The sequence below is a fragment of the Gavia stellata genome, chromosome 24 (assembly GCF_030936135.1).
Source record: "Gavia stellata isolate bGavSte3 chromosome 24, bGavSte3.hap2, whole genome shotgun sequence".
NCBI classification, from domain to species: domain Eukaryota; kingdom Metazoa; phylum Chordata; class Aves; order Gaviiformes; family Gaviidae; genus Gavia; species Gavia stellata.
Window position 1 is genome coordinate 1,274,475 of NC_082617.1, and position 18,674 is coordinate 1,293,148.

General features: G+C 60.3%; 1 protein-coding gene across 1 annotated transcript; it reads right to left on the reverse strand.

Annotated features, from left to right (window-relative positions):
- Nucleotides 1-1,654: 1,654 nt before the first annotated feature.
- Nucleotides 1,655-7,630, reverse strand: AMBP (alpha-1-microglobulin/bikunin precursor). Its single transcript, XM_059828934.1, has 10 exons — nucleotides 7,484-7,630; nucleotides 6,676-6,818; nucleotides 6,321-6,397; nucleotides 5,690-5,803; nucleotides 5,124-5,225; nucleotides 4,488-4,525; nucleotides 3,519-3,597; nucleotides 3,261-3,428; nucleotides 2,926-3,102; nucleotides 1,655-1,748 (listed from the first exon to the last, which is right to left on the reverse strand). Exons 1-10 carry the CDS (start codon nucleotides 7,589-7,591, stop codon nucleotides 1,717-1,719), a joined length of 1,038 nt encoding a protein of 345 aa, XP_059684917.1. The 5' UTR covers nucleotides 7,592-7,630; the 3' UTR covers nucleotides 1,655-1,716.
- Between the last annotated feature and the right edge of the window lie 11,044 nt (nucleotides 7,631-18,674).

Sequence of the window (18,674 nt, forward strand, 5' to 3'; positions counted from 1 at the left end):
TTGCCTCTTCCGCCTACGCCGCCGGGGGACGGGGCGCGCGCGGCGTTGGCTACGGCGGCTGGCAGGGGCCAGCGGGGCGCGGAGGGCGGGCGGCGGCGGGGTCCGCGCGTGTCCCGGGCCACGCGTGGGCGCGACCCCCTGTGACACCGCCCCCCCCCAAGGCCAGCTGCAGCCTAACCCTTCCAAGACCCCCGCAGTCCCCTCATGAGAGCCCCATACCCCGTCATCCCCTCCTGGGACCCCCCCCCCGCCTCCCACGGCTCCCCCAAGGCCCTCGCAATCCCCTCCTGTAAGCTTCCCAGCCCCCCACCCGTGCCCCCCATAAACGCCGTGACCCCCTCCTGGGACCATAGCTGACCCCATAACCCCTATAGTCCTCTCCTGGGGACCCCCCAGCATCCCTGGGACACCCTCCTCCAAACACTTCTAATCCTCCCCTGGGGCCCCCATAGCCCACCTGTGATCCCCATAACCCTTATAATCCCCTCCTGGGACCCCTATAGCCCCCCAACCCCTGTAATCCTCTCCTGGGATCCCATAGCCCCTGGGACCCCCTCCTGTGACACCCCCGTTTTCCCCCATGACCACCACAACCTCGGCAATTCCCTCCTGTGACCCCCAGTAATCCCCCTGTGACCTCCTATAGCATCCGTAATTCCCTGCTGTGACCCACCGTAGACCCCCGTGACCCTCAAATCCCATAGTCCCCTCCTATGACTCCCCAAGCCCCCTATGACCCCCCGTAATCCCTTGCTGTAATCCCATGTAAACCCCCCCTTTGGTCCCCATCCCTCCCTGTGACCCCCCCTGGACCCCCCGGCCCAGGAGGACCCCCTCCATGCTCCCCATCTCCGGTTCCCTGCTCTGCTGTGTTCTGGGGGTGCCCTGGGCTCTCTGCACCCCAAGGTGCTGGGCATTCCCTCATGTGTGCTGGGGCCCAGGGTGTCCGGGGGGGGCCTAATCCAGGGAAGCTGGGTGGGGGGCACGACCCCAAGGGCAGAGAGGTACCAACACCCGCTGAGGATGGGGCTCAGGGGCCCCGCAGCATCACCCGTGCGCCCCGAGCGCAGAGGCTGGCGGCGAGCAGGGGGTTTGCATGGGTGCCACAGGCATGGAGGGCTCCCCAGGAATCACAGCCACCATTGCCTGGGGCCAGGGGAACGAAGCACCCTCGGGGGTGCTGGCCAGCCCCGCTGTGGGCAGGAGTGGGGCGCAGGCAGCGGCAGTGCCAGCTGTGGGCCCCTCCAGTCCTACCGTGCCCATCCCGGTGTGATCGCGATGCAGCAGCCATTATTCACCCTTAGAGAGGAGCAGGCACCCATTCCATATTGCTGCCCCCTTCCCAGCTGCCCCTGGGTGGGGGTGGGGGGTGAACCCCACCCAGTGGGGTGCCCTGAGCCCCTTCGTGCCCTTGTTGGCTACCCCAGCCCCAGGCGGGCAGAGGGCTGAGGAAGGGGCAGAGACTCAGTGGGGAGCACCCAGCAGCCCCACAAAGTGGGGGACACCGCACCAGGGAGGCCAGGGAGGACCCCACAACATCCCCTGCCCCTCCTGGACCCCCCACCCTGCTCCCCACCAGCTCAAGGACAGACACTGCGCTTTTTGGTCACATTAGAGACATTTACTGCTGGAGGCATCCCCTGTGCCACCGGCATCTGCCAGCACCCTCCTGTGGGGCCCCGGTGCTGGGTGCCAACAGCTCGTCCTCTGCCCGTGTCAGTTTGACAGATGCAGAAACTCCTCATCCTCTGCAAGCGGAGAGACACGCAGGATGAGAGACAGACCCCCTCCTTGCCCCACAGACAGACATTGATGGCTGATGCTTCCCACTTCATCCCTGCTGTCAGTGATGGGGGAAAGTAGTCTGGACCCTCCGTGCTACACCCATGGGATGTCACTTCGTGTCCCATCAGCCACCATGGTGGCATTAATGCACTTTATATTGGTGACAAGGATAATAAAAGTCAGGGTCTGCCCCAACACACGTAACTCTGGCCCCAACTCCCATCTGTGGGGCACGGTAAGCCCCCAGCTCCTGCCCCGCACAGGGCTGGCTGTGGTTGAAGACCCCTGAGCTCACCCCTCTCTGTGGGAGGATACCCCCTGCCCCGCTCCTGAAAACCTGCTTGTCCATTCACCCAAGGGCTGAGCGGTGCCCATCGTGTCTCCCAAGGAGCTTCGATATGGAAACCCCTGTGCTGACTAGAGCTGGAGGGTCTGGCAGGCATCACATGGAGGGTACACCCCTGGCGGGGACCCCGGTTTGGTCCTTATTCGGTGTCAGAGTCCCTACACCCCCCCAAAATCTTTCAGCCAGTCTTCTCACTGGCATCCCTGCCTGGGGGCTGCTGCCTCCACTGCTCCCCACTGCACCCCAGCCTGCCCAGGGCTGTTCCCCCTTTTATCAAGACCATTTTAATGTTCAGTCTGCAGCCTATACAGTCGCCCTGTGCGATACTGTCTGTAGATTAATGACCATACTCATCAGTCCGTCAGAATCCCCGACTCAGGACAGACTCATCCCAGACCCAGCACAAACCCATCTCAGACCCATCCTGGACCCATGACAAACCAATCCCAGGCTTATCCCAGACCCAGGGCAGACCCATCCCAGACCCAGAACAGACCTTTCCAGACTTATGCTAGCCCCAGGGCAGACCCATTCAGACCCAGGGCAGACCCATCCCAGAGCCATCCAAGACCCAGGACAGACCTATCCCAGACTTATCCCAGACCCAGGGCAGACCCATCCCAGATCCAGGACAGCCCCGTCCCAACCCCAGGCAGACCCAGCACACCCAGACCCAGCCCAGAGCAGGACAGGAGATGGTGCAGGCTGCTGCCCCAGGTCCCCCAGCATAGCTTGGTGCGGTGCAGGCAGGGTGTAGGCAGGGTGGGGGCAGGGTGCAGGCAGGGTGGGGGTACCTGCCAGCGGAGGAGCCCCGCAGTACTCCTTGCACTCCTTCTCCGAGTAGAACTGGTTCCCGTTGCCCTTGCAGCCTCCATAGCTAAAGGTGATGCACTTGCCCTGAGCGGCGTCGAAGGCCCAGCGCATCACCGGCTTCTGGCAGGGACCCTGGACGATGGGCAGCCTGCAGGCAGCTGTGGGGAGAGGGGGCTGCTCTGAGGGCAGGGGGTTCAGGGGCCCCCACACCTCCCACATGGGATTCGAGGCCACTCTCAGATCTTCTCTGACGCCTCAGCAGAGGTACCTCACATGCCCTCGCCCCACCGGGATATCTCCTGGTCGCCCCGCTCACCCTCCGTCCGGCACGCCTGCAGGCACTCCTTCTCCGAGTAGAAGTTGTTGCCATTGCCCAGACAGCCGCCGTAGAGGAAGGTTTCGCAGGCCATGGAGGAGGAGTTGTAGAAGAAGCGGGAGAGCATCCCGCTGCAGGGCCCGGGGTCCTGGCTCAGCCGGCATGAATCTGCGGGCGAGCGCAGCATGGGTTGTCACAGGCAAGAGGGGATGCAGGGCAGGGGGATGCCCGATGCAGCCCCCCTCCCCCGGGACGTACCTTCCTTATTGCCGATGTAAGGGGGCAGGGGTCCCGCGGCCGAGCCCTCCTCGGGGGGCAGGACTGCTCTCCGCGCCCTCTGCGTGGGGAAGGAAGCACAGAGCTGTCGTCAGCTCCTGCCCGTGGGACCTGCTGCCCACCCCACGCCCGGACCCCCGCTGCTCCCAGGACGAGCTATGGCAGGAGCAGCTTTGCTGGGTGCTGCAGCCCGTGCAGGCTCCAACCCTCCTCGGTGCTCCCAGCACATCTCCAGTCACTGATCTTGGGTCAACAGGCTGTGATCCCTCCACTCCTCATGGTCTTCCCAGCCCTGTGCTCATCCTGGGTGGGGGCCAGGATCATGTGCTGTGGATAAAGACACGCAAAGTGCCCCAGTCATGCCCTGTGCTGGGGATGTGTCTCTGCTCTCGCTGACGCAAGGTGGTGTGTTACCTGCTCTCGAGTCAACTGGGTTGTTTCTCCTATGAAAGTCCCATCCCCTCTTGAAAATCTTTCTAAACTCAACCCTGTGAGATTGGGAGGTGCTGAGCGATGGTAGCTGAAGGACCAGTGGGGTGCTGAGCTGCCTCCCCATCCCTGGAGAGGGGGTCTACAGCCTGGCTGGGACGCTCACAGGCAGGCAGGAAGCAAGGAGACACCAGGCTCCGCATGCAGCAACTTTCACCGGGTGAAAAACATCAGAGTAGGAAAGAGCCATTGCCTTCTGCTTGGAAATGAGCCCCGGTGCCCACCTGGTCCCCAGGACCCTCACCCTGCAGCCTGCGCCTGCCTGTGCCCCCGTCCTCGCAGGCAAAGCCTGTCAGCAGAGATGAAAGAGCATCTCCCAGGGTGGTCAGTGGAGCCACTGCCCAAACAACATGTCCTGCCCATGGAGCCTGGTCCCCAGACACCAGCTCTCCAGTGGGTTTGGCTTGGAGGGGATGTCCCCAGCCTTGATCCATCTCAGGAGGTCCCAGCTGGACCACTCACCTGGGGGGCAGTTGCAGCCTCCTGAGGAATGCATTCACCTGGCCCAGATGACAGGAGAGATCAGCAGCGTGAGAGGGGAGGCGTCGGGACAAACTCATCTCACCATGGTCCTGCACCATGCACACATAGGACCCCGGGGAAGGGGACGCCTTCCCAGTTCCACCCCAATGTTCTTCCCCTCTTGCTGCTTTCCACCTCCCATTCGCAGGAGCATCACCCTACAATCCCCACACCCACCTGCATCACCCCAAAATCCCCACACCCACCTCCATCATGCTAGCACCTTCTGAATCCCAGGCTGAGCAAGGAGCTCCTCAGGTCCTGGGAGCACCCAGCCATGGGGAGCAGTCAGGAGTGCCCCTGGGTGTCCTGCACCCTCATCCCAGCACAGCGTTGTGGGTGCATTGACCTGACAGCCCAGCAAGGACCTCACCGACTGGGAGCTGGTGGAAGCCTGACTGATACGTGGCCTTATCTCCTTCCCATCCCATCCTACCAAAGCCCTTGTCTCTCTTCCCTCTATCCTGACTGTCCCCCCATCTCCCCAGCCTCGCACACCAAGAAGGAGCAGCCCCAGTGCACCGGCATGCCGGGGGGACAGGCAGCAGGAGAGGCACGTGCCTCGCAGTGGGTTACCTCTGTTGGCAAGGATGAAGATGGAGTCTGCGGGGATGCCCATCTCCAGAGCCAGCTGCTGGAAGGCCTCAATGAGGTCCTCCCGCAGCTCCGGGCTCCTCCCTGGGCAAAGAAACAGGCTGTGAGTGGGGTTGGTGTGGGAGGGGGTCTGCATGCATCCCCCCCAACCACCCACCGACCCGCAGAGCTCAGGCAGCTGCAGGCAGGCCCAGAACCAGCCTCCTGGTCCTTCCCAACCTCTCCTCCATTATTCTTGACCAGCCTTGACCAAGGGCTTGGACAAAGTGGTTTTAGTGTTTCTCAATCATGAAAGACAGCATCTCCTGCCACTTCAGGGCCTGGGTTTCTTCCAAGTAGATATTGCCACCTTCAGCCCAAGCAACAGGCTGGTTTGGATGTTCATTGTGTGGTGCGGCTCTAAGCCGAGCCATAAGACTCAACCTCTGCGGTGCCGAAGATGGGCTGGTCCAAGGCACCACTTGCAAAACCATGGTTGGGTGGCATTTCCGAGCTGCACTGGCCCACCCCAGAGCCTGCTTGCCCACAAGTGCCGTAGCCAGACGTACCGTACAGCTTCAGGGTGGTGCTTGGGCCAAAACTACTTTTCTTCTTCACCAGAATGACAGCATATTCTTCATAGTTGGTGCGGAGCACATAGGACCGGATAGACACATCCCATTCTGGTGAGACAGAGACACAGGGGACATCATTCCTGCCCCTCGGGGGGAAACAGGGCAGTGTAAGACAGCCCCAGAGCTGGGGGCTGAAATCAGGCAGCTAATTCAAGAAAATAGCTGATTTGGGGTAAACAGACTCTGATAAAACCCCAACTCCCTTTAGGCCCACCAGCCTCTTGTTAGTCGAGGGGGTTGGAAACCAAGGGTTGCAGAAAACTGAGATATCACCAACGCTCCCGAAACGTGGCTGGTGGGAGCTTGCCCCAGCACGGGACCCTGGGGATGGGAGAGATCTGCTGGAATATCTCATAGTCCCATACCTATGCAGGGGCAGTGCTGAAACAGCCCCCAACATCATTCCATACTTTGGCTGGAAATGACCCAAACTGTGGAGTAGCTTCTAAGCCCTGCTCTCCGTGAAGCCCTTCCCCAGCCGCCAGCTGTGCCCAGTGCTGGTTCCCGCCGCCCAGGCACGCTACAGCTCTTGGGGCCTAGCAGGTTGGCAGCGAGCCCAACTTACTGGGGTTATAGTAGGTGTATTTGCCGGGGGTGCTGGTTTTCTGGTACTCTCCAGAGATGTGCGTGCAGTCACCTTGCCTGGAGGGAGGAGGATAACAATCAGCTGCTTGGAGCGATCGTTTTCCCTGGTTATTGCATGAAAATCGTGTCTGGGGCACCGAGGCCATGGCACGGGGCCCCCGAAATCGCCCTGCCCAAGGCATTGGGTATTTGAGCCCAATCCAGCCCCTCCTCAGGGCTCTGCTGCCAGCCAGAGCAAGCAACCCCCATGTCTTGTCCCACCCTCTGGGAGATGCAGCACCCCTGGGTGGGGTGGCTTTGGGGGAGGCTCGAGCACTCATGTCAGCACCCCATACCGCAGCCTGGTGCTGGCAGTGCTGATCTGGTCGGTGCTGGGGCCGGGGCCCAGCACCAGCGTGCCCATGCTGAACTTCTCCTTGTAGTTCTTCATCCATTTGCAGGTCGTGCCGATGGCGATGTCATACCACTTCCCATACATCTGTGGGGAGAAGAAAAGAACGTCTCCGCCACGAGCCCTCTCCACTGAGGTGGGGCATCTCCTGGTTTTCTGCAGAGCTGAAATATTCATGGCCAAGAAAGCAACTGGGGGGTGATGGTGCAGCATGCCGAGGCCATAGCTGCTGCAGGATTTGGGAAGCGGATCAGCACCGAGCAGGATTTTCCTGGGTGCCCTGACCATCAGGCAGGGCTGGAGGCATCAGGCTGGCGTCACCCCATGCGCCCTGGGGGAGCCCAGACCCGGGCACACGTGTGGGGTTGTGCAGAGCCTGGCAGGGGACGGGGCTGCCTGTGGGAAATCTCCCAGGCAGCCTGCATCCCGCATGAATCCTGCGCGCTGGGGCTGCCTGCGGGCCCTGCCTACACCTCTTAAGCTGGGCAGATCAACAGACGTCTCAAGGGATTCATCTGTCCCAGCTGCTCGGGGTCCAGCCGCCCTGCCGGGGTGCTTGCTGGGGTGAGGCCATCCCAAAGGCCGGTGGCACCCCCCGACCGACACCCAGGAAGGGCCATGCTGCCAACGCCTGTCCCACACAGCCTGACATGGGCATAGGTAATATCACCCTTCTTTCTGGAGGAAAATGAAATAAAGCTTTCCCCCATCCCTTCTGCCCCCAGAATTAAGGGACCGCAAGCCGCTGTTACCCGCTCAGCCTCAAAATTCTCCTGCACTTGGATATCCTCATCCTGGTCCCCGACGGGGGTCCCGCTGGCCATGGCGAAGAGGAGGAGGGAAAGGAGACCCCAAAACATTGTGGCTGGTGGCTTCGGAGTGCCGCTGAGCCCCAGCGCGCTGGCAGGATCCCGGACTCTGCGCTGTCCCCACTGCGCAGCAGTGTGACCTTCAGACCGCGGCAAGCAGGGCTGGCCAGCCCCGCTGAGGGGGCCTGCCGGGGGGGGGAATGGGGCAGCTGGTGGCCCTGCACAGCCCCGGCCGTGTGGCCCCAGGGCTCCTCGCTGCACTTGGCAGTGGCGGGGATTTGCAGAGAGCTGTCATGGGGCACAGGAGGGGAGACAAGCATCCTCCCACCGCGCCAGGCTGAGCTCCTCACCCTTGCCTGTTCCTACACCGCCGCTTGGCCCAGACATGGGGCTAGGAGCTGCCCGTCAACTTTATTCTACCTTGGGATTCATAATTCCTGCCCTGGTGTCCTGCAAAGAGCCCCGATGGTGCCCCCAGCCCCGACAGCCCAGCCCAGCCCTGCAGAGAGGAGAGGACTGAGGGGGGTCCCCAGTGCTCACCCCACACTGCGTAACTCTGACCAGCGTCTGCAGAGAGCAGAGCCAGGGCTGCCTGCCACCCTTCTGGACCCCCTTCCCCGGGGGTCCCAAGCCAGTGGCCAAGGCCCGGCTGGGTGTCACCCACCCCATGGCCGAGGGTCCCTGGGCCGGGCAGGCGTGGGAGGCCCAGGGCACACCGTCCCTCCCCACCACTGTTTGCCTTCGCAGGATGATTAACTGAAACCAAACAGCCCGAGCGAGACGGCAAACAGAGCAAAGGGCAGGAGCCCCTCTCCGGGCCGGCCCCCAGCCCAATATTTGCAGAGAAGGGCCCGAGCCGGAGGCACGCTTGCAGGAGCCGGCCGGACTTTCACCCCTCCTCTCCACCGCAGGCCACCGACGGGCCCTTTCCGTGGGACTGATGGATGCGCTTGCCCGGCCACGGCGGGCTGCCCGGGGAGGCAGCGGTCCGGGCAGGGAGAGCCTGAGCAACTCGTCACACACATGTCCTTGCGTCGCACCTGGGCTGTCCTCGGGAGCAAGGGGGAACCTTCGGACGGGGGGCAGAGAGCCCTCTAATGAGCCCACCTCATTAACCCGCCCTGTGCTTCTCTCTCCCCGGAGGAGCCCACCGGGGTCCAGAAGAAGCCCTGGGCTCCAGCCCCCCCCCCAGCTGGGGCTGCGGGAGGCCGGGGCTGGCCTGGGGGCCCCTCCCCGCGCGGGGGTCCCCGCCGCCCCCGGCCCCTCAGCGCTAGGGGGCAGCCGGCGGTAAGGAACGACAGGCCCCGCTCCCGCTCCCCGGCCCCGCTCCCGCCGCGCTGCAGCCCCCGGCGGGCGGGGGGACCCCGCTGTGCCCCCCGGGGCCGCCCTTCCTCCGGCGGCAGCGCCGGGGCAGGTCCCCGGGCAGCGACGGGCAGCGGGGGTTGGCAGTGACGGGCAGTGGAGCTGGCAGTGATGGGCAGCCGGGGCCGGCAGTGACAGGCAGTGGAGCTGGCAGTGACGGGCATCGGGGGCCAGCAGTGATGGGCAGCTGGAGCTGGCAGTGATGGGCAGCGGGAGCTGGCAGTGATGGGCAGTGGAGCTGGCATTGATGGGCAGCCGGGACTGGCAGTGACAGGCAGCTGGAGCTGGCAGTGACGGGCAGCCAGGACTGGCAGTGATGGGCAGCTGGAGCTGGCAATGATGGGCATCGGGTGCCAGCAGTGATGGGCAGCTGGAGCTGGCAGTGATGGGCAGCGGGGGTTGGCAGTGATGGGCAGCGGGGACTGGCAGTGGAGCTGGCAGTGACGGGCAGCCGGGACTGGCAGTGATGGGCAGCCGGGGCTGGCAGTGATGGGCAGCAGAGGCTGGCAGTGATGGGCAGTGGAGCTGGAAGTGATGGGCAGCCAGGACTGGCAGTGACGGGCATCGGGGGCCAGCAGTGATGGGCAGCTGGAGCTGGCAGTGATGGGCAGCGGGGGTTGGCAGTGACAGGCAGCCGGGGCTGGCAGTGATGGACAGTGGGCGTTGGCAGTGACGGGCAGCTGGAGCTCGCAGTGATGGGCAGTGGGGGTTGGCAGTGACGGGCAGCCAGGACTGGCAGTGATGGGCTGTGGGGGCTGGCAGTGACAGGCAGCCGGGGCTGGCAGTGACGGGCAGTGGGGACCGAGCCCCAGGAGCTTTGTGAAGCAGGAATTGCTGTTGGCTGCTCGCAGCGCAGCCAGAGCCTCGTGCTGTCCTGGGGCAGCCGGCAGGCGATAGGGAACGGTCAGCGAGGCAGGAGCGGCTGCCCGTGCAGGGAACAGGCCTTCCCATGGCGCTTGGGCACAGAAATGCCCCGTGGGGCAAATGGACCCAAACAGCGGTGGACCCAGTTGTGAACAATGCGGGACACACAGAATCACAGAATCGTTAAGGTTGGAAAAGACCTGTAAGATCATCAAGTCCAACCATCAACCCAACACCACCATGCCCACTAAATCACGTCCCTCAGTGCCACATCTACATGTTTTTTGACACGCTCCTAAATAGCCTCTTTGGGCACCAGTCTGCTTTACTGGGAGCACACGTGGCCCATGCTGGGACCTGGCAGGGGAGGCAGGAGGATGCATGACGCTGGCATCGGCTGTCCTTCCTGCGGCTGCTGCTCGGCTCCTCTCCTCCCACTGCTGGTGCTAGGGAAGAGCAGAGGGAGCTGTTCCCTTCCAAAGGACAACGGCTGGGGAAGCTGCAGGCCTCGGGCACATCCAGCCTGGTCATCTCCTCTTCTGTACACAGGAACACAGTGTGTGGCTGTGACCGTGGGCCTGTGGGCACCATTCTTGCTGGGAAAGCTGGGGAGCAGCTGTACTGGCTGCACAACTCGTCTCATGCACGTTGTCTGTGCTGAGAAAGGCCAGGGAAGTGGTGCAGCCCCCCATCCCCTTGTTCACTTCCAAAAACATGCTCACTGTCCCCATCCCCGTCCCCAAAGCCGCAGATGCATATGTGCCAGGATCACTTAGTGGCTGCTTTGGCAGGGACGGGGATGGAGAAACCCCCCCACGCTGCCAGAGCACAGGGCTGCGATGGAGCCTCTGCAGGGCATGGATCACCAGGGAGGGGGGCTGCTGGGGTCCCGTGCTTGGCAGCCCCGGGGAGCAGCAGCCGGGACAGGCAGCTTTGGGTGGGACGTTCCTGCGGATGGCTCTGGAAGGGAGACGGGGCAGCAGCGGTCCTGCGGGAGCTGTGGGGCACAAGGAGCTGCCAATTTGCAGGAAGTTTAGAAAATGGCTTTGGTTTCAGACCAGTTTGGACAGAAACCAAATGTAAGGAGAAACCACCAGAAAATTCCCGCAGACCAAATTCCCCCGGCCCCAACGGTGCTGAGAGGCCCTGGCCCCCAGCAGCCCCCGTGGGGCCGGGCAGCGCTGCGGAGCCACGGCGGGGCTGGCACGGGGGCAGGAGGCATGGCAGAACGTGGGGGAATACCAGGCACCGCGAGCAGCACCCCAAGGCCCCCCGCCCTGACCTGGTGGCTGGTGGCACATCAGGCAGACCCCTGCAGAGGTGAGGGCCACCAGGACTCAGTGTCCAACAGCAGAAAAAGAAGATGCTATTTATTTACACAGGCCTGACTCCCCTCCTCTCCCACTCCCCACCAGCTGTATTACAGGTAGGAGGAGACATTCCTGCCTAGTCCTTTCAGTGTCCCTTTATGAACCTGTTGTCCACGAGCTCATCCAGACCCTTTCTGAACATGCCGGTGTTGTCTGGCTCCTTCCCCTGCTGAACTCCAGAAGTTCAGATCCTGCTATGTAATGAAGTTTTATCTTCTCTGTTTTAAACCCATCACCTGCTAGCACTCCTTGCTCCAAGGACTGCTGCAGTACTATAGTTTCATGCTCGGCTTGTCCACCACCTTCATGATTTTGCAAGCCTCAGTCGTATCTGCCCTTGATCTTCCCCTTTCCAACCAGGGGAGTCTCAGTCTTTCCAGTCCTCTCTCATACAATGGGTCTAGAGAAAGTCAACTCCTCTATCTCCTTCTTGAGCTACGGAAACCGGAGCTCAAGCACACAGCACCAAAGACGAGGGCTCACCAAGGTTTTGTACAGTGTCAAAACACTTTCCATCTTGTTCCCAACACCTTCTTGATCATATAACATTTTGATGACTTTTTTGGCTGCTGCTGCCCATTAACAGTTCTCTGAAAACACCAGGTCAGTGATGGCTCCCAGCTCTCCTCCTGAGTTTAACCACCTGTCCTGAGCTCCGTGCTGATGCCCCACTCTGATCGCTTCTCCCTTGAAGCATCACCTTCATTTCTCTACACCAAAGCTCTCCTCCTACCTCTACACCCCTTAGTTTTGTGAGGTCCTTCTGAAACTCCTTGTCATCCACACAGCCTTTCGCCGTCCATGAGAGCTCAGTGTCATCTGTGAACTTGAAGATTTCCCTGTTCACTCCTTTCTCCTGGGGATGGATGAAGATGTCAAACATAACACTGGTCCCAGGGCTGGTCCCTGGGGGACCCCACTGCTGACTGTCCTCCATCCTGAAGAGTGACCGTTCAGCCTGAGATGTTGCTTCTGATCCTTCAACCACCTTTCAGTTCACAGAAGAGCCTTTTTTCTGCTCCCACAGCAAGTCTGTTTCTTTAATAACCTTCGGCGAGGTGCCTTATCAGAAGCTTTCTGACAATCCAGACAGATGATGTCCTCTGGATCCTCTGTATTTGAGACAGGGTCCTCCCTTGCAGGATCCCTGCCAGCTTTTCCCCAGCTCCGTGTTCAGCCACATGCTCAGAATCCCACACTTCCATACAGGTTCTGCTGTCTCACTGGTGCTACAGCAACAAGAATCTCCATTTTTTAGCTCCAAGCACCCCATTTCCATAGCTGAAAGTTTCACCGTCTACCAGCCCACTGCCCGGTTGTACGGAGAGGTACCACACTGCTGCCAGCACCTCTGTGGTTTCACATAGAAGTTCCTCCCAGACATAAGCAAACACCATCTGTCCTGGAGACACGCTGATGGCCAGCTCATCCCATCAGTCTGGGACCTCCTCTAAATTTACTTCAATTTGGTCCGGCTCCTCTGAGCAACCTGCTGCAGCACGCGTACCAGGCCTGGGGATCTCCCAGCACCGTTGGCCAACAGGGGAAAACACTGAGCTGCTTCATGGGGCCTCATCACCCTGAAGGTCCCATTACATCCTGGGCATCCCCTCAACCCCTAGTTGGCTTTCTGCCTTTGATGGTTTAAGGGCATGTTCTTCAACCAACTGTAGCATCTTTTTCAGGGTGCTCTGCATATCCACTTTTAGCTTTTTAGTCTCCTGTTTCCAGCAGACCTGCCACATTTTGTGGGCTTTCCCGTTCTCTCCTAGACAAGCTTCCTCTTTCTGAAATATCGGCGTTTTCCACAGTACCTCCATGTAACTCTCCGGTCACACCAGGAAGGGGATTGTTGAACCACCCAATGTTCTTTTTGAATTGTGGCACACATTTTACCCAAACTTCTCACGCCCCGTTTAACACCCTCCAGGCTATGTTTAGGATCTTGGGGTTTTGGGGTATTTTTTTGGGACAGTGTGCTCCATTTTTACATAGTTCCCTTTCCTGGACATGTTATGGGATATACCTGGCCCTCTCTGTCCCACTGCACTGTTAAACCTAGTTGTGCTGTGATTTTTAGTATGGAGCAGTTCCCCCAGTACCTCTTCAACCTGGTCCCAAGCACTCAAGATCCAGCCCAGAACAGCATCTTTGGGTTATAGATCTCATTGCTCCAAGAGGCTTCATTTACTGCACCCACAAATCGTATCTCTACATCTCGTCTTGACAAAGCCGGTCTGTATGGTGGGGAGTGATCTCCCACCTCCACCATCTGAGTTTGCACATTCTTTAGTCTCACTTAATATTTCCAGCTGACTTAGTGTTCTCGTCATGTGCAATCTGAATGTTACATTTTTACTGTTAGAGCCTGGGATTTTCACCTGCAAAGATTTCTTCACACACTTTTTCCTACACTGTTTCATTCCATACAATCCCCCTCCTAACCATACCCCTCCTCTGTCACTCCTACAAAGCTGGGAGCTGGGGCATCACTGTGCCTCAGTACATCACTGTACCCTTCTTCCCCCAGGTCCCTTCGTCCTGGTGCACGGTGCCATCGCGTGCCGCCAAGTTTTCCATTTCCCCTCGTGTTCCCAGCAGTGGTGTGAAAGCACTTGCCGTTCTGCCCTGGCTCCCAGGCCAGCCGTCTGGCAGCGTCAGGGCTCAGCACCCTTCGCTTCTGCTTCGTGTCCTTCTCCAAAGGCTCTGAACATCCAGGACCAGGTTTGTCTCCCGAACGCCTTTTTGTCCCCCAGCTGTGGTTACGCTCCTGTCTGAGTCTGCCCAGGCTGTGGCCTGGGGAAGGTTTCTGTTTGCGTTTGATCAAGGCTGGTCAAGTTATGGTTTTAAAATAGCTGCAGTTACGGCTTTAAAATAACAGCTGCCAGGAAGGGAGCTAAGGCTGCAGGCCCATGGGCTGGGTTTCGGGGTGGCGGTGTGTCCCACAGCCCATCTGCCCGGGAATGGCATGGGAGCATGCTCTGCAGCGGGTTTCCTTTCTGTGCTCCACAAACCTGCCTCTCCTCTTCCTTCTTCACCTCCTCCTCTTCCTCCTTCTCCTTGTCCTCCTTCTTCTCCTCCTCCCTGCCCACTGGCTGCTCCTTAGCTTGGGGGCTCTGCTCCTACCCTGGGGTTTTTGAGGTCCCTCATCCCAGCTGTGGCAGAGGGAAGTCTCCGGGCCTCGCATTGAGGGTGAACTCGTGGGGCTGGTCAGGAGACCTGCTGGAGACTTGGGCCGTGCTCAGCAGGCATCTCCCCTGCTTCAGAGGCTGGCTGGTATGCCAGGTGCTGCCTGCATCTCCTTGCACCGGGCTTGCCAGCCTCATGCCAGCCAAGAGGGTAGGCAGGGATGGTGGTACGGGGTGGGTGAGGACTTGCAGGGCGGCACAGGCCGTGGTATCACAGAAACCTCAGAGGATGCTGTCTTGTGTCCCATAGGTCACAGAGTGCATGGGAGCACTCGTGGGCTGAGGATGAGCTGCAGGATGGGAGCAGGCAGGACCACCAGCATGGCCAGCACATCTCTGATGCACTTCAGGAGGAAAAGTTGAGCGTTCAGCAAAGGGTGGAGCAAAGAGAGGCAAAGGCTGGACCAGGGAGGGAAGTGCAATCCAAATCTGGGGGCCCCACGCTCACAGAAGGCCTGGGGGAAGATGGACAGAGATACCTCCTGTATTGCTCCTGATGGAGACAGCCTGGGACTGGCTCCATCTGTGGCCCAGGCACTCACGCCCTGCTCCCGGGGTGCCCCTTGGCACCCACCACCCATCCGAGCTGGATGGCAGCCGTGGACCTGCCAGTGCCGACCTTCTGGGCTGCTGATGGGTGGCACACAACCCGTGGTGGCCTGTGTCTCAAGGCAGGTGCTTAGTCTCATCTGGGTACATGGGTCAGCAAGTGGGGTGGATGGCAGAGCAAGAGGGCTGCTGGGATAGAGCCCCGAGGGTGCACACGTGCCCTGCGGGACATCCCTGGGGCTGGCTGCATGGGTGCAGAGGGATGGGAGCTCCACCTCGGGTGGAACTGCCCACCTGGCTGGGGTGGCACTTGGAGCAGGGTATCAGGGTGGAGGTGGCGTGACTGCGTGTCCGTCTGGGAGGCAATGTGCTGCTGGGTGCCCCTGTGTGGGTGCATGTGCTTCGAGCTGCCTGGTCGCTGTGTCTCCAGCCAGAAGCATCAGCCCAGGGCATCTCCGTGCCCAAAGGTGTGGGGACACCTGCCCATCTGTCCACACGTGTCCGTCTGCACAGATCCTTCCCCTCTGCCTGGCCGCTGGCCCTGGGGCTGCCCCCTCCACCCCAAAACCCCAGGGGACCCTTCCCATGCATGCCCAGGGGAAGAAGCCACCACATTCCCACCCCAGTGCAGCTCCCCGTCCCCGAGCCGCCCGCTGCTCGGGCTGCCCAGCCATACAGATGGCTTCGCCGCCGCGCCGGGTCGCAGCCTCCACCCTCACGTGCGGGTGCTTTTTGTGTCCCTTCTCGCTGCGCGTCGGCCTCACCCCGTCCCTCCTGCCCCTCTGCTGCCCACGCCCCCCAGCGCAGCCCCCACCGGAGCCAGCCACACACACAAGTGAACTTTTCTGCGTTTTCCAGCAATTAAAAAGAATAAAGCAACAGTTGTCTCCAGGCAGGGCAAGGATCCTGGTGACCCTGATTTTCTGTGTGGCTGGGCAGGGTGAATGGGGCTATTGAGACCCCGATGACTGGCATCTCCACTCCAGGATTGTCTCCCCTTCCAAGTCCCCCTCCCCTCGCTCTCCTCCTCCCTACCCTCCTCCCCGCTTTTAATTTCCTTCCTGGAGAGAGCTGCTCATCCCCTTCCCATTGGCCAAAGGCCTGAAAGGGAATGGAGGAGACAAGGGAAGGATTAAAGACGCTCTGCTTAGGAGCAGGCAGCCTGAATACAAGATGCACCGGCTGGGAAAGAATGGGGGCTTAGTGGGGCACCAGATCAGACCCGCCTCCGCCGCATTCAGCCCGTCCTGCATTCCTGCATTGCTAAGCAGGGACCTTTCTCCCTGGCTGGCCCATCAGAGGGACGCCCTGGACCCCTGTCCCACCTGCCGCTGCAGGTAGACCTTCCCGGGATGGTCCCACCATGCTGCAGTCCCTTGGGGTGCAACCACACTGGGGGACAGCAGCACGAGGGTGCTGTTGGGTCAGCCCCATGAGGATGAGGAGGCAGCTGGGGCATCCCTCGCACCAGCCTGGGAGCAATGTGGGGCAATTCGGGTCTCCGGGACGTTGGCAGCCCTCACCCCAGCAGAGCTACGGGCCTCATCCTGCAGGGTTGGAGTTTAAGGCAGGCACCACTGCTGCGGTGCTCAGAGGAAGGCTGGAGCCTGCAGCGGGGTTAGGCCAGTGCTTCCCCTTCTGGAGAAGGGCTGGGGCATTTCCAGCCACAGCCTTGGTGTCAGAGGTGGTGGTGCCCCACAGCTTGTCAACCACGTCCTCTCAGCCATAGAAGACCCCTCAAAAAAAATCCATGGGTGTTCATTGCCCTTCTCAGCACCTCCTGTAGCCATGCAGTTTGGGGTGCAGATGGGGCACGGTGGCTTGCATTCATCCCTCCCACTGATCCCATTTACCCCATACCACCAGCATGTGTATGATGAAGGACTTGTCACGCTCTGGTCTTTGGGCTGCTCCGAGGGCAGGTCTGGGGCAGGGTGGATTTTGCTGCTGGGGCTGGTCCTTGGGAGGGGCTGGAGCAGAGCGTGATGGTGGAGCGTGGGCTCGGGGTCACACGGGGAATGAGGGACCCCTAAGGGCAACGGTGGGCAACGGCCACTTATCACTGACCAGACCTGTGGGGACACACATGGGGAGTCACCCAGGAGTAGGACTGTGGTGTTGGCAGCATCTGGGTCTTTCCATGCCTCTTACAATCTCCACGACAGGTTGACCCTCGATGTCTTGTCTCAGGTGAGGAGCAGGTAGAAGTGAGTCACCTGGTCAGGGTAGCGTAGGATCAGCGCCCGCTGCTCTGCCCAAGGACACCTCCCTTGCCAAGGCAAGGCCAGTGCACCAAAGCTGGAGCAGCACAGCCCCCTCCTTGTTATTAGCGTGCTGGGTCAATCCTTAGTGTTTGCGCACATGAGTTCCCCACGGTAGGAATGGAAACACACCCCTTCTTCTCTGTGAATTGGGAAGCTGAGGCTGAGACTCCTGGCTGGAGCTGGTTTCCTGCACAGGACAGGGGGAGGTTGTTCTCGGAAAACCTCTCTGGGTCCTTGCTGACAGTCATCCCAGAGAGCTCTGTTTTCTGGGGGAACACGTCCCTGGTGGAGCCCAGCAAGGCCCCGAAGCGAGCAAGACGTTTCCAGGCTGAGAAGCTGGTGGTCTGCAGTGGGGAGCAAGGACAGGGTGGGTCAGCAAGGTCCTACAGCCCCGAAGCATCAGCTGTGAAGGCACCCCAGGGATCCCACGCTGCTAGGAACATCCCGGGGAGCCCAGGTTCCCATGCAGGGACTCCTCAGGGCAATACACAAACAGCTTTGGGGCCCTGCACTGCAGGGACAGAGGTCTGAGCTCCCATGTCCCATGTCCCATGTAGTGGTTAATGTAATTTTAGGTTTCCTGAGGGTTGTCCCACCTCACCCCATCTTCTGATCTAGATCTCTTGCTGGCCTGGTTCCTCACGCACCCCAAAGCTGTGCAGCACCTGCAAGGGTCAGGATGGGGCCCTGGTGACCACGGGAACACAGCTGCAGGAGCCCGGGGTGGGACATGGCCGAGCACATAGAGGTGGCCTGTCGGGGCAACCTCGGTCACCTCCCAGACTCTTGATTGTATTGACACAGAGCAGGATTCAGGCACCAAAAGACAGCCACCCTGTGCCAGCTGAGATGCCCCAGGGTGCCCAGGACATCTGTGCAAGTCTGGGAGGTGGGATGGCCTCCAGAGCCTGGGGCAGAGGCCAGGCAGGGCATGCGAGGACACCTCAAGCAGCAGAAGGAGCTTAGGTGTAAGTCCTGCCAGCCCTCCCCTGCTTCCACAGACTACGAAGGAGCCCAGACACCACCTCGGATGGACACCCCAGGGTCCGAGTTGAATCCCACCCCACTGACCAAGGGTCCCAGTTATTGCTGCCTCCTGAGCACCGCATGTGACCATCACAGTCTCCATGGTCCAGCTGGCATCACTCAGACAACTTCAATCCTCACATACTAAAATCCATGATTTTAAAACATTTTTCAATATTTGGTACTAAAAGCCCCATCTCCTGGAGTCCTGTGACTCCAGCAGAAACTTGGTACCAGAGAAGAGCATGAAATCCTTCCTGGACATGCGTCTCTATTTCCATCCCAGAAGGCAGAAGAAGAAAATGCCCATCTATTCCTCCTCCAGAGAAGAGTCACATTGCTCCCGGCATCCCACCACCAGCCTCAGCAGTTGACATGGAGCCCACCTACACGTCCACCTCCATCACTGTATCCTCTCACTCAGGGAACAAGGTCTGGGGTCTTTGCACCAGAAAGCTGCTCTGTCTTTAGGACAAAATAGGCAAAATGGGTAGGAAATCGTCGATTTTGG

Excerpts from the sequence above, each read along its gene's own strand:
- AMBP (XM_059828934.1), bottom strand. The coding sequence starts at position 7,591 with ATGTTTTGGGGTCTCCTTTCCCTCCTCCTCTTCGCCATGGCCAGCGGG. Across the intron at positions 6,819-7,483 it reads AGAATTTTGAGGCTGAGCGG|ATGTATGGGAAGTGGTATGA; the intron begins GTAACAGCGGCT and ends TTCTCCCCACAG. Across the intron at positions 4,526-5,123 it reads CTTCATCCTTGCCAACAGAG|GTGAATGCATTCCTCAGGAG; the intron begins GTAACCCACTGC and ends CATCTGGGCCAG.